The following is a 23089-nucleotide window of genomic DNA, read 5'->3' on the forward strand; positions in this document are numbered from 1 at the left end:
ACTCATTTATGGAATTACTCATTTACTAGATTTGCCTGTAGTTTGTCTATGAGCTAAGTCTCCTCTCCATTTCCTAGTTAAACATCCTTATTCCTAAAATCAAGTCTTCCCCTCTTTCTTGCCCTCTCTCTGCCCAGTCAGCCTACTCCTATTTCCAGACCCACTCAGGCCCGAGGGGCTCTACAAGGCCTTCCCTGACTCCACCAGCATAGACTTGCACTGATCTCTCGCTGCCTTTGGTCATCATAAAGACCTGGATGGTCTTAAGAGTATGGGGGCAGGGACCACGCCTCAGGTCTGCCTGCCTCTCTGGTACCCAACGTAACACTGCTCCGCCAGGGCTTGCAGGCTGACTGGAGGCAGCCCCACAGGAGGTTTCAGAAATACAGTGGCAGTACCACTCGGGTAAGTGCTGAGTCCTCCCAATCCTTGGGTTTTGAACTAGTTGGCTACTAGTTCAGTGGTTAATGCTCACACAGAGAAAGGAAGAGGAGTCTTCAAAATCATAACTTTTTCTCAAGTCTCAGTAAAAGGCCACCCACTCTGATTATCCTTAGATTGTCTGTGTCCATTTTTTAAATATAACCTTTATCTTTATACTTAGAGTGGTTTAGGGCCCCCAGTCTCAGGTATGTGTTGGGAAAGTGGAGTAGTTTTAATATGGACTTGTGAACTGTCATTAGGGAGATGAATTTGCAGTGTTATACAGACAGGCGTCAAATATAAAGTACTTTCAGATGACCTATACTACCCCATTCAGCTGGTATAAATAATGGCTGAGTATAAATGTTATGTAATACATGGTTCCTTGATAATGTCTAATTCTTGGAAAGTGAATAAAATTTAAAATGCAAGGCAAACGTATGAGATTCCTGTGATTTGGTCTTTTGAAAATCCTCCCGTAAGCTTGTAATCCATCTTTTTTGTGGTTAACCCTACCCTAAGTTTTTGCTCTCAAGCTTGCCTAGAAATGAGTTAAAGCAAGGGCTTCTTGAACTGTTGGCCAGTAGAGGGCAGTTCCACCACAGTTCTCACAGGCCAGAGCCAGGGCCACAGCAGCCACCAAGCCCTACAGACCTGGTTCTGTACTCGAAAATCTGGGAAGGCTTCTCTAGCCTTTCATCTCACAGTTCACACTTACTGATTTGCATTTTAACTTCCCACATGTATAAATCTTAATTTTCCTCAAGAGCAGGGACTTGGTCTTCTCTTTCTCTCTCTCATCACCTAGCATAGTTCTATACAATGTCATCTCCTAAAATAAGTGAGCAGAATCAGTGGTTTAGCTGTATGTTTTAAGATAAAACCCATTTAATCTGTTGTATCTATTAAAATTCAAAATGTGCATACCTCGACCTAGCAGTCTTCTAGGAATCTCACCAGCAGAGATATTTGCACAGTGCTAAAGATATAGATACAAGAATGCTCACTAGAGCACTATCTGTAATAATTTTTTTTAAAAATGGAAATAACTATGAGAAATAACTAACATGTCTGTGAGAAAGTGAACCTAAGAATTAAAATACGGTGCAACCAGAAAATAAATTACTATTTAGTCGTTAAAAAGAATCAGATAGCTCTATATGTACTTGCCTGGAAAGAGGCATTAAAATACAGTTGCATGTCTATATCTGCTTCTAAAGTCATACAAAAAGTCTTGAAGAAAAAGAACCAAAATACTAACAGTGCTTAGCCAATATGGCAAGGGTTGGCAGACTTTACCATTGAAGGGCCAGGATAATACGTTAGGCTTTGTGGGACGTCCATCAGAGGCAACCGATCAACTGCCGTCGTAGTACAGTAGCAGCCGTATAGAAAGGAATGAGGGTGGCTATATTCCAGTAAAACTTTAGAGACACTGCAGTTTGAACTTCATCTAAATTTCATGTGTGACAAAATATTTTTTTTAATCATTTTAAACATGTCAGTCATTTTTAGTTCATGGGCTATACAAAAACAGGCAGCCAGCTAGAGTTGGCCCACAAGCTGTAATTTGCCAACCCCTGCTGTAGAGGATGAGATTGGAGGGGTAGCGAGGGGAACTTTCCCCCAAAACTGCTGGGATTATGTGTGTTTTCTTTTTTGTGTCCCTCTATTTTTCAAATATTAAAAAAAAAAATCTAAAATACATACAAAATGAGATCATTCCCAAATCCCAGCCCTAGAACAAATGCAAATATCAAAGCGGTAGTCTTGGTGCTCACCTTTTCCTTCGACCTCACAGTGATCATAGAGCTCCCAAACCTTGAGCCTGCCTGCAAAGCACACTGTCTGTTAATATGGTGTGTTTTCAAAGGCCATTATTTTATCAACTTGAAATAAGAGGAAGGGCTACTTTTTTGGAGGGTGGGGTAGTTTTTCTTTCTTCATTTTTTTCAGAAGGCACTTACTTCAGGAGAAATCATTACGTATTGGGCCTGAAAGAAAGTGATAGAAAGGGAGACTGTTACTGTTATTACTGTTCATGGAGGTTTTTAAACCAATTTTAACTACATTCTTACACTCACATTTCTACATTTTAGAGAAGGCCTTTGTCACCAGAAATTCCACTTATAGGAATTTAGCTCAAAAAATAGATGTATAAAAAAATATTTATATGTGAATATTATAACAGCAAAAATTTGAAATGGACTAAGTGACTAATAACAGTCAAATAATGGTTAAACTGGTTTATCTACACATAAAATTACGTATCTGGTAGATACGTTGTATAAGAATGTAGGCAGGCATAGAAAACATTAAAATTATTACACTGATAGGTAAAACAGTAGTTATAAAGTTGTATACAAAATCATGTACAGTGTGATCACAACCATTAATAAAATATACACACGCACAGTGTAATGGTTAAGAATCAGCTCTTGGTTCAAGTCCCTGTTCTGCTATTTCCTAATAGTGTGACCTGTGACAACTTCCTTCTCCAGTATTCAGTTTCTTTATAATGGGCATAATACCAAATTAATAACTTTGACGTGGATTAGATTTTTTACGTATAGCATAGTGCTAGGCACAGAATAAATGCACAATAAATGGTAGCAATTAAGTTCACAGGAAAAAAATACTAGAAGGATACACATCAAAATGTTAATAGACATTCTCTGCAGAGTGGAATTCTAGGTAGATTTTAATTTTCTTCTTTGTACTGTGTGTTTTGTAATATTTTTACAATAAACTTTCTTTTGTTGCAATTTAAAAAATAACTTTTAAGTTTAAAAATAACAGCCAAGTGTTTTAGACCCAGGAAACTTAAGGAAACCCACCTGAGAAAAGGAATAAAACAAACCAATGAAAGATGAAATAAAAAGTGTGGGAGTTTTCGTGAAACCCCAGTGGCCATGGCCTGTTTTGTTCTGCTGTGGGCTCCTGACCAGGCAGTGGCAGGCTATGACCGAGAACCAACATGACACCACTTCCAGCTGAACTTCAGCTGTGGGAGGGGGTGAACACTGCAGAACTGCAGGCAGCTTGGGCCTACAAACACAAGCAAGTGATTGTGTCCTGACCCCAGGTAAGGGTCTGGTTACCTGAATTCAGGTACAAGAACACTTACCTTTTCTTCTGGACATGGAGTTATCCATGATTTGCATTTGCCTGTCATGTCACCCAAGGTGACGTCTTTACCATTATACACGTAAACTCGGCCATCCTCTCTCCCCATCAGTCCAGATGTTACATCTGTGATCCTTAGTGGGGCTGCCATGATGATTTCATCTGTAAGCAATGAAAACCAGCAGAAGGAAGTCTCTTACTCCTCTGTGTCATTGTTCCACTACTGGATCCTAACCCAAACTGCCACACATAATATTAGCACATCCTTTACTAGTCTGTCCTGATTTCATTCCAACGTAGTCAAAGGCTTTTGTGTTCTGTTTCATCATTCATTAACGATAGTTGATGTGGGTGGCTCTCATGTCACCACATTCAAAAAGTAGTACTCATGCTTGTACATCCGGCTCTGGTACTGATTCATTATGAGGGTAGAGCCTAGATTATCCAGTTAGGGGGACTCAGCTATTAAGCAAAGGACTCTCTTGGCCAGAGACACTGTTCCTTTCCTACCTAAGCCATCATTATCCAGGTCGCTCAAGTGCAGTACGCCACCAAAGCGGGAGAAGCGGCGGTCTCCACTGAAGGTGCTAAGCAGAGACGGCTGTGAGTCAGGTATCAGTTCATACATCCAAGTCCTTCCATCTTGCTGAAAGGTCATGGTCAGGAAAGCTATATTACCCACGACATCTGAAATAAACCACAGTCCGGTAACTGCAGCCACCACAAGAACGAAGATGGGACATAGAAATTACAGGTTCCTCCGTGTCACTGACTCAGGGTTTCTGTGAGACAGTCAAAACTGTCAAATTTGTAATGCCAAGGTTTTTTGGTATATGATTATGAAAGGGGTGGGAAACCCCAAAAAAAGTATAAAGAAAATGAATATAACGCATATCTATTTCTTTCTGGAGAGAGAGTGATACATACTTACACACATTTTAATAGCGGTTTCTGCAGATTATAAAATTAAATTTTACATTTTGGCCATTTTTAACTTTTTGCTTTTATAATTAATACTATGATAAATATCCTTCCCCATAGTTCTGAGTATTTTCTGAGAACAGATTCTTAGAAGGAGCCTACATAGCACTGGATTTGAGGAATGGCTCTTGCCATTTTGCCGCACCTTTTTCTAGAAAAGGTACATCAATTTACATTTCACCAGCAGTGTATGAATACAGCAGTGTATGAATCCCATCTCACCTCAACCTTGCCATCATTGAGTATTCTTTTTCATACCAAAAGTACTTTGTAATTTTTAATGAGCACCCTAAAATCCCCACCGAATATTTAGACTGTTGTGTATCCTGGCCACACTCTGGCCCAGAGGTCCTGCCGAGCCAGAGGCAGGAGACCAGGCGAGAGGGACGGGCCTCAACGTCCTCAAACTTGCCCTGAAAGTAGATCAGATTTTTCACATTTAACCGAATCTGTCCATAGAGCTGTGATTCCCCAACGATACAGTGAAACTAAAGCGAACTCATGGTGATACAGCAGGTGTCTTACATTTTTGCTGATAACACGACGTCTGTCTGATGCTACGTGAACTACCCGCTGGGGGCGGGTCACAGTTCCAACATTAGATCTCTACATTCCTTTCAATGATGTCACGTCTTTGCACAACTGGGATTTTATCATAACGGGTTGTTCCAATAAAACGCAGGTACCACTAGAAAATCAGTGTTGATTGAAATGTGGACAGCGGTGTCTAATCCTGTTCCAGGGTTTGAGAAGTGGTATAGTGCCCTTAAAGAGCTAAGCTGTTAGGACATAAACACAGCATTTGTGAGCTGTTGAGCCACGTGGGGCCTCATTCTGAGAAAGGCCCTGTGCTTGGCCTTATGTTTTCCTGTTGCTGACGTGAAATTCTGGATAATTAACAAAATATTTGTCTGGGCCCCTCAAATTATGTTGGTGAAATACAATCAAAGTACAAGTAAAAAAAGGAAAATCTGAACAAGATTCATGGATTATATGTTGATAACCCAGTTGTGACACTGGTTATGGTTTGCAAGTTATTATCATTGGGGAAAACTGGATAAACTATAACATGACCTCTGTTATTTCTTACAACTGCATGTGAATTTATAATTATCTCCAAAAGCATCACTTATATATCATGATATATATAATCTTTTTATTCTGTATTTTATACCATATTTTATAATAGAGAAAATTACTAAGGTAGTAAAGGGACCAAAAGTAAGAAAATTTGGGAAGCTCTAATTCACAGCACTGTGACAGCAAGAGTGGCGAGACAAATAAAATTAGTAATGTGTCTTGCAAGAGTTTAGAAATCACTACCTAGACTCTGTAAAGGAAAAAACAAAAACAAAAAACTATCCCAAGGCTAAATCAGCAACTTTTTGTTGTTATAATGCTGCGTCCTTACTCATGCAATGAAAAGTTTAATCTTTGCCCAATCCACTTCTGCTTATTATTCAAATATATTGCATGAAACAAAAATCTTTTTGAAAAATAATTTGAGCATATGTATTAAGAACCTTAAGATTAGACCCTCTAATGACAGGACGATGGTAGTAAGTGTTGGCATGTGCATACGGAAAAAATGTGGTACAGGTTAGAAGAATTAGAAGAATATTTAACATAAGAACATGCTCAGGATACATTAGGTGTGAAAAAAACATGTCTGAGTTTTAGTTTTAAAACATCTGGATAAGGGGTGATTTTTTTCTTCTATATACTTATATTTTCACAAATTTCTACAATAAGCATAATTCGCTTTTATACTCTTGGGGAGAGTAGAATTTTGGGGTTTTGTTTGTTTTTTTGTTTTTTTTAACTCATAAAGTAATTAAAATAATGTTTTATTGACACACACCCTCAGAGTGGACCTATTCCTGGTGAACTGATTTATAAAATTTGCTCTATCTCCAAGCTCAATGGGATAGGAGCTTTAAAAACACACCAAGTTACTTTCACGTGTGACTTTAAACAAATCTTTGAAGTGGATATTATAAGCTGTATTCAGGGAGTTTAAGTAACTTCCCCAAGGTGATCCAGCTTGCTATTAATAAGAAAGGAAAATATTCAAACTCAGGTCTGTCTGCCTCCAGATCTCCTAATTTTCCCCCAATATGACATGGTCAAGGAGCCACCTGACTAAAAAGCGAAGTTTCATGGCAGATGACCTACCTTGAGTCGGGGCCCCAACCAGTAGCACTTGTGTCCGGATCCCATTCACCATCACGTGGCCACTTGACAGGGAAGTACCCAATTTCCCCATTGCCTGTGAAATGCAGTTAAGTCAACATAGCACAGCTAAGAAAACTTTCCTATTGGTGTCCACTTTCCTGGGGAGGGAGGGGCTACCATACCTTGTCTCCAGAAATGGTAAACCAGCTTTGACAGTTTGGCGGGAAATAGCCATATACCCGTCCAGGGCTCTGTTTCTCATCATGAGTGCGGAACAAACGGCCCAGACTGGAATGAAGCACACTGGGCTTAGCTGCTGGGGCACAGGACTCTGTGCTGGACAGGTATTCAGGTCCAAGGGAAGACAATCCACGTCTTCCCCACCCATGCCCCCCTCCCGGTGTGCTCCTGGTCCCTGTGATCCTAGGCATGAGCGTGGGGGGCTTTCAGAATGAATCCCAATACCAAGGCTCTCCAGGTGTGAGGTTCACCACTCTCCTTCCCAACTGACAAAATAGAGGGATGCCTACTGTTGTGGGCTGAATTGTGTTCCCCCAGAATTCATATGCTGAAATCCTAACCGCCGATACTTGAGAATGTGAAAGCATTTGGAGATAGGGTCTTTAAAGAGGTAGTTATGCTAAAATGAGGTCATTAGGGTGGGGCCCTGACCAATTTGACTAGTATCCGTATAAGAAGAAGGAAAGACACCAGGGATAGGCGCACAGAAAAGAGGCTGTGTGAGGCCCAGGGAGAAAATTGTCATCTGTAAGCGAAGGAGAAATCAACCCTGCTGACACCTTGATCTAACCTCCAAAACTATGAGACCATCAATTCCTGCTGCTTAAGCCACCCAGGCTATGGTACTGTGTATGGCAGCCCTGGCAAACCAACACACCCATCTCTCTTTTAAACTACTGAAAAATAACATCTGCAACCTTGCCCCAGAGCCTTAGCTTTTCCTTGAAGAGTAAGAATTTCTTAGCCACTTCCTCTGAGCCCTGCACTCGGTGGGCTCCCACGGTCACGGGCACCTACCCCTCATGCTCACTGGTCCCTGGCCCCAACGTTGGCACTCACCTAGTGGCATTCTTCCAGGTGGGGCTCCCAGCCAACAGCAAAGTCCTGTTGTTGACACTGACACTGTGAAGGGAGTATCCTAACCAGGCAAAGTCCTCCTCGCCTCTCACCATCCAGTCAGCTGCCTCCACGTTCAGCTTTTCTACACAAGATAACCAGTGCCTTTTACTTCACGTGGAAAGACTACCAGAATGGAAAGAGTGGGCCCTTTTTGTAGGATAATGAAAAACAGGTTCATTGGGCCAAGGTTTTGCCACAACCCTTACGTGCCCCCATGCTGTTCCCAGGGCCCCAACGTCAGAAATGCAACTCGCACTTCATGTAAGAAATAAAAATTTCTAGAGCTCACTTCTGTGGACTGGAGAATGGTATTTAAAAAGAGGGCCTGTTGGGAATTCCCTGGCAGGAGACACTGTGAGAATAACTACTGCCCCAACTTTGGATCTGGATCCCTCTTTGTATAGACCCTCTCACGGACCCTACATGCATAGACCCTCTCAGTGAATCTATCCGTGTCATTTGCCAGCATATCTGCAAGAGTAAGAATGTTAGAAAATTTGGGTGAAACAATATGCAATGAGGGAAATAGGACAAAAACTCATATGCAAGGAGGGAAATAGGACAAAAACTCATATGCAAGAGAAGGTACCACAGACTAGAGCAGCAGAGGTCTCCCCGCTTCCCACAGCCGCCGCCCCCCTCCCCCACCCCAGCAAGCACTACCTTTGTCGCTGTGGCTGGAGTCAGAATAAAACGCAGCCACAATTCCCTTCTGTTTGCCTCCACCTGGAGCAAAAGGGGAGCCAATCACTAGGTCAGGTTCACTGTCTTCGTTCACGTCTGCCGCCAAGAGTGTCCAGCCCAAGTTACAGTAAGTGTCCTGAAGAGGAAACAGGAAAACACGTTTTACTCAGCCCTTGAGGCAAGCAGGGTGCAGCGAGTTCTAGTTTTCTGTACCTGGCGAAGGTGGTCATACCTGGCAAGAGATGGTGACGTTGGGGGAAGAAGAGAGTCTTCCTTGTTTGGAACCGAAGTAGATGTACACTTCACCCTGGACAAGGACAAACCACAGGGCGATGATAAGACTTGGTGGTGGCCTGAGAACCTTAAATAATAGCAAGACAAAGGTGACTGATGAACTAAATCACCATCAGAGCCCTGCAGAGTCAGGAGCTTAATTACCAACAGAAGTCAGTGTCCAGTCCTGGTCGTCAGCCACTTCCATCAGAGTATTAGAGCCCCCAGAGCAGAAACTGTCATTTTTATCTTTGCGTCCCCAGCGTCTTGTTCTGGATCTGCCATCCATGATTGTTCAGTGTATTTGCAGAATGACCTACTCAACTCCCCACCCCTTCAAGGCTGTGCTTGGTTTCTGGCTTTTCCACAAAGCCCTCCCCTGGCCTGGCCCATTATTTCTCTGATCACTAACCTGTCACGTCAGTACTGCTCACTTGTCTTGGGACAACAGTGAGTTGTTGTGTTACGAACCAGTTCTCATAACTTGTCTGTCTGCATCCCTGCTCCTTCTACAAGCATTTATTTTCCATGGTGAGCCAAGGACTGAGTACAGAGGGAGGGATAAGACCGACCTCTCTCTGCCCCAAAAGCTGGCCAGTGGGCAGCTATGACACCGCCGTGTGGGGAGCTACGACGGTGCAGCGAGCACAGGACAATGAAGTGTCTCCTGACCCAGGGGTTAGATCACACTTCCCACAAAAAGTGACAAGTCAGAAAAAGAGGGGGGGGTGGGGGGAGAGGGCTTTCCAGGCAGAGGGAGCTAGATGAGCACCGGTCTCCGGTCCTAACTTGAGGGCACCGGATGGGTCTAGATGACACATAGTTTGCAGGACTAGAAACAGAGTGGGAGGGAGGGCAGAGGTGAGCCTGCACTGGGAAAAGGTAAGAAGGACCTTTGACTCCACTGTCACTGGCAGTGCCCGGCTACTGTGTGGAGGACTCATGGGAGGAGAGCCCCGTGGGCCAGGACCCAGGAACTCTGCTCTCAGTAAGAAAAGTTGCGTTCCTTGCATGAGAGGAAGATCCAGGAAGTCACCTCCCTGCCATGATGACAGGAAGCTACGGATTAGCTAGAATTTCTGCCTCCCCTATCATTCAGCATCCCAGGGGGAGAGGGGCAGGAAGAGTACACTACCTGGTGGAATTGGGCAATGCCACCTGTGAAGCCAAACTGAGGCCAGGGAGGCAGGAACAGGAGCTGCCGGGTAACCCGAGTCACATCAAGGAGCTGAATGGGGGGCTGGGACCACCTCCCCACAAATGTTCTGCCTGGCACCCCTGCTGCCTGCTTTTCTCCAGGGGCTCTGTGGGCACCAGCCCCTGCTCAGGGTCTCCTCCTCTCCCCCCCACCCCCCCACCATTGTGCCCAGCAGCCTCCTTACTGTGTACGTGAGCTTCTCAGAGCCCACCGAGGGGGCTCCCACGGCCAGGTCAGGCACGCCGTCCTTGTTAAAGTCCAGCACGGCCACAGCTGAGCCAAACCGACCTGCGGGCTGAAGAGGCACCAGTTACTTCCCCTGGGCTGAGCCACAACCTTCAGAAGAGCACACCTGACTCCCCCGGGGACCCCACCCAGCACGCAGGACTGAGGAACAGAACTGCGGCCATCTGTAACACGTCCATGACCCGCCAGATGTGCAGCTCTGCCCTAAGGATGTTTTTGGCTCATCTGTCTGCTCCGAGGGGAAGAGGAGGTGCCAGAGAGGAGAAGGTCGGTCCTTAAAAGTTCTAGGTTTTCAGAAAATGGTCTGGTGTGTATCATGCCCTATGTTAAGGACCAGGCTCCTCTTGGGAAGTATCCAAGATAATAATCACATAACAGCAGCTAACATCTGTCAAATACTCAGGGTGTTCTAGAGCCGGGCTGTCCAGTGTGGCAGCCACTACCTAAATGTGGCTATTACTTTTAAATTTAAATTACTTAACATTAAACAAAAAAGTCCGTTTTTCAGTTGCACTGGCCACATTCAAATGCTCAAAAGCAAAGCACTTAGTAGCTCCCATACTGAACAGCACAGTTTTAAAGCATCTCCAATCATCACAGAAAGTTCTATTGATGACAGTGTTACAGACACTATTCAAGCATTTTACATGGATTAAGGTGGATACTTTTATTACCCTTACTTTCGTGGTTTACAGTTGGAAAACTCAGTCCCATTCAGGAACAATTTTCTTCCAAGGTGGACTTTCTAGATCTTTCATCTCCTACTGTCTATCATTAGCCTAGACCTAAAAGTAACTCATGAAGTTCTCCTGTTCTTTCACAACTTAACAACAAAGAGTCTTGCACAAGGGATGCTTGCCACATATCACACATGCCTCAGAACCCACGTCTGTTATTTGTCAGCTAATCTCTCTATATCTGTGTGCAATGGCATCTGAGAACACAGCCCCTTTCTACAAGGCAGGAACTTGATAAACGAGAGAGGATTGCCCTGGGACACAGGCATGTTGGGGCAGGATGGGAACCAATGAGTAGGGGCCCCTGCCAACTGAAGATGGGTTCGTTTCATCACCACCGGCTCTACCATCACGTCCTCCTGCAGGGGAACTATCATCCCAAAAAAAGCACAGCGTTCTAAAGTAGGCAAATGCTTGAGATATCTATCTTAATCTTCCATTTTATACACAAGGACCAGAAAGGTTAACTGCAGACCAGGGATGGGTACAGGATTCCCATCCTCAGCACGTGCCTTAATCTGGTCACCTTCCAAATTATTAAACGTCATTGAGAGAAGAGGGCACAGAGCTACCTCCTTCCTCACTCCAAGTGTCTTTGAGAGAGTTTCCCATGCACAGGAAGCAGCTGCCTCTCTTACTCCTTGTCTACAGGAGCCCAAAGGATTATACTTCACACCACAGTCTGACGGGAATGGCGTGGCAAAGAAGAAAGAAGTAACAGGAATGGGTTGATTTATTTTGGAACTTTCTCACATGGTGTCAGAAGGTTCCAGAAAATGCTGTTCCTCTGGGACTGTGCAACCTCCTACACTGACTCTCAACTTATTTACACCTCTCGGATTCAGGGACTCCTTCCATTAGAGCTTAAACTAGATTTAACAATGAAAAGTCCAATGGTTTATGAAGTATGTTCAGGTGCACCATTTTTTCACAGTGTTAACTCCACAGTGAAAGGTTTAGTGGTATGTCTGGGACAAGAAACGATCCGACCCCAAATTCCCCTGGTGCTTGATATTTGGAGGTTGTGGTGCCACCAAAGCCCCCACACTCATCTGTGACTGGCAGCAGGGTTCTGTTGGCCCCTCCTTGTTTATCGCTCCTGTAAGGACTGAGACCAATGACATCCAGGAGGAAATCCCTTCAGGTCTCTAGTGCTCCAGAGAGGAATTCACGCTGCCTCCACACGGAACATTTGTACAGTCTTTGTGGGATTTTCCTGGTGATGAATAACCACTTAAAGGAATGAAATCTGAACAAAGTCTGGAGTTTAGTTATTAGTCATTTACCAGTGTTGGTCTCTTAATTTTGACGAGTATGCCACAATTATGAAAGATGTTAACATAGGGCACACTGGGTCAAGGGTACATGGGAACTCTCAGGACTGTCTTTACAACTTTTCCGTGAATCTAACATTCTTACAAGATAAAACATTTATATTAAAAAAAAACAAAACAGAATGAGGTTTTATATTTTCAAGACATCACATTCTGATTGGCTACTCAAAGCCACTGAATAGTATGGGATGGGTGTTTCTGGAAGGTGTTGGACTAAACACTCAAAGTTAATGACAGAAGGAGGTTAATGGGCACTTCCCTGGTGGCGCAGTGGTTAAGAATCCACCTGCCAATGCAGAGCACATGGGTTCGAGCCCTGGTCGGGGAAGATCCCACATGCTGCAGAGCAACTAAGCCCCTGTGCCACACCTACGAAGCCTGCACCCTAGAGCCCTCGAGCCACAACTACTGACCTGCATGCCACAACTACTGAAGCCCACGCACCTAGAGCTTGTGTTCTGCAACAAGAGAAGCCACCGCAATGAGAAGCCCACACACCAAAACAAAGACCCAATGCAGCCACAAAAAAAAAAAAAAAAAAAGATTAATGAAGTGAACATGCCTTTAAAAATGAAGAGTGCTACACCTTCAGGCCACCAGCTGTTACTGCTATCATTACTCTTGCTATTTATTGGTCATTCATCCTGGAAGAGTCTGCTGGGAAATGCGGGCAGTGGCTTATTGACAATAAAAGGGAAAACATGAGATGGGGGCCTCACCTGAAAACCCTCCAGGATCCCATGGGCCTCCTCGTCTAGGTCCAGGTTGACAAGGGGCAAGCCCAGGTTGCTACCATAGATGAGGTACACGCGTCCCACATGGATGTGGCCAGGGCGGCTGTAGCCCGGGGCGCCCACCACCAGGTCACCGTGCCCATCCTGGTTGAGGTCAGCTGAGGTCATCGCCCTGTAAGGAAGAAGAGGAAACCCACCCCAGTGTCTCCTGAGAGCTATGGGTAAAACTGTCCCCTGCTCCTTTCCTCTCTGGATTCTAGAATTTAACTGCCTCACGCTGAATTTTCCATCCTGCATGACTGTTGTGTTTACCTCTGAGGTTATATTGTTTGTGTGACTCATCCTTGTTCCCCAGAGGAAAAAAAAACAAAACTGGACAAATCAAGGGCTCTGGGCATTTCTGGACCATATAACCTGAACAAAAAAAAAGCATCCTCACACACACACACACACACAAGCATCCTCACAGAGCATCTTGTCCTACATGCAAAACCCAGAGCAGCCAAAGCACAGTCCCGGGCCCCAAGTGAGAACAGAGAGGAAATCTGCCTTCAGCTAATGGCACAGGTTGCCTTGCGATCGGCTCAACTCATTTCAATTTGTTACCTGATCAAAGACACGCTTGCAGTAAGTGGACCACTTTATTTCTACCATAGTTGCATAGGGTGGCTTATATTGGAAAAAATTAAATACCTAACAGATTTAGTGGATGTTCCTAAGGGAGAGTCCATGACCTACCAGTTATAGAGCTGGACACACTGAGTCAATGGTTCAAACGTCTCTGTGGGTCTGGAATGACCAAAAGTCATTTATTTATTCTGGTTCTGATGACCGCATAAAGCATAAATAGCAGAACAGAGGGAAAAGAGAAGAAAAATTTCTAATGGGTGTGATGCCTGGTGAACGGGGTCAGAGGCACACCAGGGAAACACTGCTGGGTCTCCGCACGCCCGAGGCTGGATGCTGGCCCGTCATGGCCCTCGGGAGGGACCTGTGTGCTATGCTCCTCCCCACCCCCTGTGGCAGTGAGGCCAGCAAGACACTCTCATTTGGATTTTCAGGAAGGCAGCCAAGAAGAACCCATTCATTATTCACAAATGATGGCCAGTAAAGCCATCATTCACCCCCACACTCCCTGTGCCAGAGCTGAATGCGTTAGCAGCCTGAAGAGGAAGGGCTGTCGGTATGCTGTTCCAAGGGAAATGCAGTGTTATTCGGATTTTAAAAGTGTGGTTTAAGAAAAGAGGCTTAACAAAAACCTCCAAAAAATAGTCACTTTTATATCCTTGGGTTCAGTTTAGTTGTGAAACCAAGTCCCCCTAAAACCAAGTTTCCTTACCGAGTTTATGATTAATCTCTGTATCCAAAACTTTATTCCCTTTCTTGTCCCCTGACCTCAATCCTGTACTAACTGAACACTAATTATCAAGATGTCAGATGACTAGAACTGCTGTTGTCAGTAACATCGCTAATGTACTATCTACATCGTTAATTGTGATATCTGCAATTGCTATTGTAGATATCATTAACATAAAAACTCAGGCTGCTTCTCAAGGCCAAGATGAGCTAACAGATCCCTGAGCCATGGACCCCCTGGCCAGAGAATCATAAACTGAAACATCCAGACCCCTGAAACTATGATTAAGAAATGTCACAAGATGGTGATGACCCCAGCTTCATTGGTCTTCCCCTTTTAAAAAACATCCCTCACTCGAAGACCAAATTGGAGTGGACCTGAGGCTTGTCTCCAGCTCCTTTGCTTGGGGCCCTACAATAAATGCTGTACTTTCCTTCACCGCAACTTGGTATCAGTAGATTGGCTTTGCTGTGCATTGGGCGAGGGGACCAGAGTTCAGTTCGGTAACAGCTGATCTTTAAAATCAGAGGAATGCCTAACATTCTCTTTATAAAATTATTGTGGTGTACTGGGTTTTGCCTTATGAAGTTATAGTAGTCCAGTCACCATAATAGCTACCTGCTTTTTATCCTTCTCATGTCATTAGATGCCAAAAAATCTGTAATTATCTCTGAAAACATTGAAGCTTTACAAATATTCTGTAAAGTAATAGTTTATTATTGTGGTTATTTAATAAAGTAAGTTATTTGTATTTAAACATATTTTTGACCAATTTTAGGAGACAGTTTTATCTTTACCATAACTTAACCACTAAATCACCGTTTTTTTTTGTTGATGAATTGATTGGAAAATAAAGTGCTAACAGACACCATTTTAAACATTTGTGAATGACTTTCCGACATTAATACTGATGAAAACGTTCAGGAATTAGATAAAATCATACCTACCAACCAAGCCTTGCGTAGGGAAACGACAAGTAGTAAGATGCTGAGGGGCTAGAAACATGATTCAGTGGCTGAGAGCTGCCAGTAAACATTTCCTGTATGGTCCTCTCCAAAGACTGGTACATGAGGGATAAGGAATCCTGAAATAAAATGATTATAGACAGAAAAAGACACAGCATAATCAACAAAGCTACCGTTTCCTGCCAAAAGCATTAGACTCCAGGAAACAATTTTTACAAGCGCTGAGAAATAACTTATCGATTCCTGTCAACAAGTAAGACCACTTAAGACTGGCAATGAGCAGTGTGAAATTACACCCCCAATATGTGCTCAGGGATGGGGATCACAGCCCTAGAGGTCAGGGCCATCACGGGAAGAAGTCAGCTGGGATTAACCGCAACCAAGTCAGGATGGTCTGTTAATTTGCAGGATGTAACTGAACAAAATAATTGTCATAGACTAAAAGTTTTTTAAAAATATAAGTCCATTCAAATCTAGAACTATAATCATACTCGTATATATGTATATGTGTGTGTGTGTGTGTGTGTGTGTGTGTGTGTGTACGTATCCTCCTTTTTCTCCCCCCCACCCCAAACAAGTGAACTGCAATACCAGTAGGATGCCAGAAACCCTGCCAACCACACCCAAATTGAGAGGCTGCTGGATTTGCTCTGAGTCCCAAGAAGCCAGGCAGGTCACGTGTGGAGTGCTGGAAGCCATATGCAAGAGAAATGGCGGGACAGCAAGCCCCTCAGCTTGGGATACTGAATTGTTCTTGGCGTAGTTACTGCAGAGAAAAATACAAACCAGAGTGGCCCCGAACAAAATGGCGGGGCACTAGATCCGTTCAAGTTCAGGGAATACAGCTCAAAATCCACCCAGGGGTGACATAAGACCAAACAAGAACTCCCGGGCCTGCCCCAGAGCAGAATCAGCTCAGAGCCACGGGAAAACCAGAGCTCGGGCTCTGGAGAAACACAGGTTATAAGGGCCCTGCAGGGGCAGGAATAAAGACACAGACATAGAGAACGGACTTGGACACAGAGGGGGAAGGGGAGGCTGGGATGTAGTGAGAGAGTAGCATTGACATTTATATACTACTAAATGTAAAATGGATAGCTAGCTGGAAGCTGCTGCATAGCATAGGGAGATCAGCTTGGTGCTTCGTGACAACTTAGAGGGGTGGGACGGGGAGGGTGGGAGGGAGGAGATGTGGGGATATATGTATACATATAGCCGAGTCACTTTGTTGTACAGCAGAAACTAACACAACATTGTGACGCAATTATACTCCAGTAAAGGTGTATTAAAAAATAAATAAAACTTCATGCTATTTCTAATAAATAAATAAATAAATAAGCGTCCTGCAGGAAGGGACTGTGCCTTCTGTTTTTTCAGTCTAACCTCTGGCGGGCCACCCACAGATTGCTCACCTGATGCCCAGCTCTGGCTTCCTCATTCATCCAGGAAGCACCATGCCGGGCATCACCCAGGCCTTGGGAAGATAAAATCCTTCTCTTACACAACTTTTCTTTTTGCAAAGGGGATAGATCCAAATAATTGCAAGGCAAAATGATAGTTGCTTTGACAGAGCTTCCCAGGTCTAGGTCTGGGTTCAAAATTTGCAGAACTCATTGCAAAATAGAATTTTAAGGCAATGACAGTAGAGCAGTAAACCAAGTATGGGGCCCTTCCTAGCAGAACATTAAACCAGTAAGGCTGCCTTCTGTGTGACTGTGCAGGCCACAGACCTGTGAAGCAGGCCCTGGCCGGGCTCTCATGCAGCTCGCAGTGTTGTCTCAACCCTTCTCCACCATCCGATGCCATCTTGCCTTCCCAACTCCCTCAAGTACTGTGTACCCCTTGCCTTGTGTCTTAGGCAAAAAGACTACTCAGATTCCAAACATCCTGAAACTTTCCAAACATCCTGAAATTTTCCCAACCCACTACCAGAAATATTTGCTCACTGATGAAAAACTATCTAGTATTCAAGGCCTGACTCAAATGCCACCTCCTCCATGAAGCCTTCTCTGATAGCAGGGGTATAATTTTATCCTCGTGAGAGGCTATGTGCCCACCCCTGCCCCCAACCATAGTATCTGTTGCATCCTACTCACAAATGGTTATTTTTGTATTTATCACCCCTATCAGACTGAAATTTTCTAAATGTCAGAGACTATTTCCCTTTCCTCTTCTATCCCCCTAGTAGAATGTCTGACACTTAAGATGATCTCATGGAGGAACTTCATATGCAAGGTTCCCTTGGTGTGGGGCCTTGAACTGTGAGCCTACAATATTGCTGACACACTTTGCACTAAGGACAGAGCAGGACTGGCCTCAGGGCTACCTTGGGCTCCACCGGGCTTGCCAAAGGCCACTGAGGTCCAGACTCTCGTCATAGGATGTCTCCGGAACAAAGCAGCCTTGGAGGTCAAGGATGCTTGCGAGTCTAGCTCACGCCCAGGCAACTTTCAATGAACAATTAAACAGCCAGCGACTCTACGAAACGTGGTATCACAGGAAGCAGCAGGTGCCTTTCTCTCCATTAAAAGCAGAAAATTCTCACCGTGGTCCAGGAATCCACACTAAAGAATACTCCTCTTTTGGTATAGTTTATATTTTTTGCAATATCTTCAGTTAGGGCTGCAGTCATATTTATATGAAAACCATTCTTCTCTACTATTGAGCTCCTGGAAAGAGAAATAAAATGGTTAAGATGAGGGAATAGCAACTCCCCCTGAATAACTGAGTTGAAGAGTATAGTCAACTTAATCACAGGTTATAAGGCCATAAAATGTTAACATCTGCAAGTTGAAGGAACAGCAACACAAAACGTTAGAAAAACTTTTACAGGAGATTCCACAACATTGTTTAATGAACACATTTCCAAGGTTGAAAAAGCCTGTCCTTACAAAAATATTTCCTATAGCCTCAAAGTTCTATTAGCGTATGAGTTTGAATTCCTTCCAAATTACTAAAAAAAAAAAAAGAAAGAAAGAAAAGAAAAAGAAAAAATCAAAAGTTTTGTCAACATTTCATTCACATGGCCAAGAAATGGTCATAGCTGTTCAGGAAATATACTGATTTAGCCTTAAAGATATAGGAGAAATAAGTATACCATAAAAATACTTTTTCCAATTCATATGTTTTAACAGGTCTACAAACCAGATGCCTAAAAAGACAGACAGGTTTCAGAAATGCTTACAGTGGAAGCTGGGTAACAAATGAGCACAGGAGGCCTGCGTAAGACACCAGCCGGTATAGAGAACCCAAAAATCTAGAGCTTGCAGACCCACCCTAAAGACATTCAATTCAAACCAAACAATCTTACCTAATTGGGCTAAATTAAACAGTGAGGGCTTCCCTGAACCCTTTCTGCACATTTTTAATTCTTTTGAGGCACTGAACTCTCTCTCACCTTAGCTTCTTTTAATGCGATGCCTTCTTTTTGAGTATCTGACGCTTGCTCACCCTTAAATATCTTGGTTGAAGCATCAGTTCTTCACAGGAAGTCTCCTGTGACTGAGTTAGGACACTCTGGTACACCCTGAGCGCCCAACACTTGTCCTTCCTAACATTCAAGGGTATTTACAAGTTCCTGTTCCGCGCCCATCCACCCTCCAGGCCATCCATCCTCTCAGAGCAGAAGCTGTTCCTGTCTTGTTCTCAGTGAGGTCTCTAAATGCCTAAACTAGTTCCCGGCACCTAATGATAAGGAAATATTATTTTATAATTTGTACTATATTATTGTTACATTTTTATTAATAATATTTATAGGATTGGGAGATTGGGATACCAAATTGTACACTCTAAATATATGCAGTTTATTGTATGTTAACTGTATCTCAATAAAAGTTCTTTAAAAAAATATTTATAGGATTGATATGCATGAATGAATGGTTGGTGGTTGGTACCTGAAGCCAGCAGGGAATACCACCTCTTAGAACATAAATCAGACCCTCTGGCGCTCTCCCTCAGACAGTAACCGAGAGGGTTTCTCCTCACCCTGTCTTGTTGGTTATTACTTTTTCAGGGTGGCATTTGGCCAAAGTTTATGAGTGGTAGCAATAACGATGAGGAGGAAGGTAATATTATTAACTATTAGCTACTAGTTAGTGAGCAACATACTAATGTGCTAATTGCTTTACATCCCTTCTTGTACATAATCCATACCACAGTTCTGGGAGTATGGACATGTCCTGGCCAAAGGAGGAAGCTGCAGCTCAAAAAATAATTAGGCAACTTGTTTAAAAATCACACAGTTGTAAGTGGCAGCCCTGGAATTTAAACCTATGTCTACAAATTTGAAATCAATCTCTATGAGTGAGATGTTCTTTTTCTATGAGCCATTTCGGAATCCACTTACCCCTGGGTGTTGTTTTGCTGGCCGCCACATGTGATGAACAGAGGGTTTTCAGGTAGGTTGCAGTCACTGGGGAAACAGTCAAATGAGTTAGGCATTTTTCCACCTTCGTCTCAAGCGTGAATTTTTCTGAGAATCAGTGTTACGTTTCAAGCCTCCTCCAAAAGTCTTTGTGCAGATGTGTTCATGACTTAGCCAGACAGGACCAGTAAAGGGCCTGAGTCCTACCTGATGAGGGTGAATAGGCAGGCAGTATTATGGGAACACAGGCGGCCCCACACCACTGGTCACCCTAGACTCACGGCCTTCCCCTTCCCTCCCAGTTCCACCTGCTGAGTTCTCCCTGCTGACATGAACCATCTCAGAGTTAGAGACTGAAAGAAGCTGGTTCCCAACAGTGTCACCTTCTGCCCATCTATGCTCGATGTTTTAATTTCTCAATGTCATTCCTTTAAAAACTAAAATTTAAAAGTCCCTGGTGGTCCAGTGGTTAGGACACTGCTCTTTCACTGCTGTGGGCCAGGCTTCAATCCGTGGTCAGGAAAGTAAGATCCCATAAGCCGCGTGACATGGCCAAAAGATAAACATAAAATAGCTGCAGCATCTCTCTAACCATTGCTTAAACATCAACACAAAAATTTACAAATTCAGTAATTAAATAGGGAACTAAGTATCCCTTTTTACAAGTAAAAAGGCTGCTGATAGAATGTAAGATGTGAACTTTCTCCCTAGCACTGAACAGAAGCAGTAAGGGAGCAGGTATTACATTAGAAGAGTTTATTCTAGGATGAAGATTATCTCAAAGGAGAGGAAGATTTGTCTGGAGGTCACTGAGGGAGATTCAGGGCAGTGTGAAGGGAATATGAACTTGGGGCAAAAGGACTAGTTGCTGGGAAAGGAATTCAGAAAAGAGGCGGGAAAAGGCTGAAGGCAAACTTTTCCCATCAAAATCTTTCTCAGGGCTAGCTTTAAGCCGAGGAAAAGGTTTTTCCTCAAATTCTCTTTTCTGCACCACCAGGGTTTAGATGGCAGCCTTACAATATTAGCACTACAGTTACAAATACTTGTTGAGTTAAATAGAGTTCTGGCTGGGAACCTACCATTATTTCACTGCTTAAGAAAATATACTATGAGTTTCAAGAAACATTTGCTCTGGAAGATCACCTAGTAGTAAGTTAAGAAATGTTTATAATGTGAAAATATATATGTTTTCCTTTCTGTCATGAGTTTGTGTTGTCTTTCTTTGGAGCAGTCTCCAAATTTCCCATAAAGTTGCATAAATTCTGATTAATCTTTCTTTGTAAATGCCTGTAAAAATGTAATAAATTCATGGAATTTTCTGCCTTGATCCATTAAGACAGATCAAGAGACAAGAAATCTGTTCTTTCTCAATTATTTCCTAATTAAAGAGTAAGGTCCAGTTATATAATTTCACTGTTTCTTTAGGAAATATATACCATGTGTCTCAAGTAACACAAATCTGCTTTGGAAGATCACCTATTAGTAAGTTAAGAAATGCTAGGTCCAGCTATATAACTTTCCTTAGCTATATTGGACAACCCAGCCAAAAGCAAACACCAAAATTGTTTTTCCAATTTAAGGATCAATACATGTGGATTTCATAAAACAAATAAATACAGGTCATTCACCCGAACGTGGTCATGTGTTATGAATCCCTCCAATATAAACTTCACCTCCTTCTAATAATAATACTAGTAGCCAACATTTATCAAGTGCTTACTATATGCTAAACCCTTTACGTGAGTGATCTCTTTCGCTCCTCACAACGACCCCATGATAAAGACAGAATTATTACTGCCTCACTACATGAGGAAGAAACTAAGCCTTGGGGACATTTAACAATTTGCTTGGGATAACTCAATAGGAAGTGGCGGGTCTCTTAAATTCCAGGGCTCATCCTCTCTACAAATCATGTTTACCAAAAAACCCACAGCCATAGAAGAGCTTGGGGATTTTAGTGAAGGTTTATTTTTACTATTAAAAGAGCTATTTATATTGGATGGTTTCCATCTCGCTGAGTCTTAAAAGCAAGGCTAAGGTTGAATTTATTAAAGGGAATTTTGTTTCAAATCAACACAATATATATAATTATGTTGTATATACATATATATGTTGCATGTGTGATATAAAACATATAATTATGGTCAACAGTCTTTGAATATTAGCAAATGTTTTAAGGGCAAAGGCATATCATCTAATAGTGTATGCGATTCTGGAGCTAAGCTTATACGGGCCACTGAACTAATAAACCCCGACCCTCCTATGAGCCTCACCTAGAATAGCCACCCACGTGCAGCTCCTGCCACAGAACCCTCTTTCCCCCTGCTGGCTGCTGCTTAAGCGTCCCACCCTGCCCTCTCCCTGCAGCAGGTGCTGCCTCCAATGGTCCCTATCGAGACCCACCCCTACCCTGCTCAGCTCAGCGGCGTGGGAGGGGCTGCATCCACAGTGGTGTGGCTGGAAATGGGTTCTGAGAGAACCTTGGCTCCCCCAGACCATGAACAGATTCTGTGAGAGCTAAAATGTCTACTACAGCTGGAAGTGGGGACAAGACCAGTCTACCCTGGTCTACACAGCATCTGAGTCTCCGGTGGACACTCATCCTGAGTGTGCTGGGGGGAGCAGAAAAGGAGCTGGAGGTTGAGTACTTGTCCCATCTGGGCTAGATGTCAAATTCCAACAGAAGTCTGCGCTTTACAAATGCATTCATTTCCGATTTTATTTTGGAGTGTGGGGGTGAGGTGAAGTATCTTTCGAAACCCTGGAGCCCTGAGAGCTTGATTGGAGTGGACAGGAGGATGGCCACATGCATTACTGGAGCGTGGGGAGGTGGGCACCTCAGTCCACAGCATGGGGTTTCCCAAAAGAAACAGATGCAGTGCAGCTGTGGAAGCGGATTCCTTCCCATCTGACCCATTTCTCTCAGACCACAAACTTTGCGTATCTACTTCTCCACCCCAAAAATAGGAGAGACATCAGCAAACTAACCAGATTGGGAGGTAGCTGGAGTTTAGAGATGACAGTTTCCATTGTTTTCCTTCTCTCTCTCTTTTTTTCTTTTGGCTACCCACACAAAATGCAGAACTTCCTCAACCAGGGATCAAACCCACGCACCCCGCATTGGAAGCACGGAGTCTTAATCACTGGACCTCCAGGGAAGTCTTATTCTTTTCCGTCTTGATTAGGACAGGATAGCACTTCATGAGACTTTCTTTTCCTTCATTTGATCAATTGAAAAATCTGAGAGGGACTTCCCACATGGCGCAGTGGTTAAGAATCCACCCTCTAATGCAGGGGACGGGGGTTCGATCCCTGGTCAGGGAACTAAATCCCACATGCATGTGCAACTAAAA

The 23089-nt window shown here is 43.5% G+C and overlaps 2 protein-coding genes across 8 annotated transcripts in view; one reads left to right on the forward strand and one right to left on the reverse strand.

The window, feature by feature from the left end:
• MRS2 (magnesium transporter MRS2) overlaps nucleotides 1-3319 on the forward strand; it is a 38274-nt gene extending 34955 nt beyond the window's left edge. The window contains exon 10 of the mRNA XM_057698073.1: nucleotides 138-3319. Coding sequence (XP_057554056.1) covers nucleotides 138-212 — 75 coding nt within the window. The 3' untranslated portion in view covers nucleotides 213-3319. The remainder of the gene's footprint in view (nucleotides 1-137) is intronic.
• Nucleotides 1-23089, reverse strand: part of GPLD1 (glycosylphosphatidylinositol specific phospholipase D1) — a 49701-nt gene that overhangs the window by 2452 nt on the left and 24160 nt on the right. For all 7 annotated transcript variants that reach the window (XM_057698063.1, XM_057698064.1, XM_057698066.1 and 4 more), the window contains 14 exons: nucleotides 19719-19784; nucleotides 17919-18042; nucleotides 15356-15492; nucleotides 13037-13223; nucleotides 10185-10295; nucleotides 8762-8836; nucleotides 8509-8665; nucleotides 7786-7927; nucleotides 6888-6993; nucleotides 6706-6799; nucleotides 4060-4236; nucleotides 3551-3711; nucleotides 2391-2417; nucleotides 2205-2255 (listed from right to left, as the gene is read on the reverse strand). In XM_057698063.1, coding sequence (XP_057554046.1) covers nucleotides 2205-2255; nucleotides 2391-2417; nucleotides 3551-3711; nucleotides 4060-4236; nucleotides 6706-6799; nucleotides 6888-6993; nucleotides 7786-7927; nucleotides 8509-8665; nucleotides 8762-8836; nucleotides 10185-10295; nucleotides 13037-13223; nucleotides 15356-15492; nucleotides 17919-18042; nucleotides 19719-19784 — 1615 coding nt within the window. The remainder of the gene's footprint in view (nucleotides 1-2204; nucleotides 2256-2390; nucleotides 2418-3550; nucleotides 3712-4059; nucleotides 4237-6705; nucleotides 6800-6887; nucleotides 6994-7785; nucleotides 7928-8508; nucleotides 8666-8761; nucleotides 8837-10184; nucleotides 10296-13036; nucleotides 13224-15355; nucleotides 15493-17918; nucleotides 18043-19718; nucleotides 19785-23089) is intronic.

The sequence above is a fragment of the Hippopotamus amphibius genome, chromosome 11, assembly GCF_030028045.1.
Source record: "Hippopotamus amphibius kiboko isolate mHipAmp2 chromosome 11, mHipAmp2.hap2, whole genome shotgun sequence".
NCBI classification, from domain to species: Eukaryota; Metazoa; Chordata; class Mammalia; order Artiodactyla; family Hippopotamidae; genus Hippopotamus; species Hippopotamus amphibius.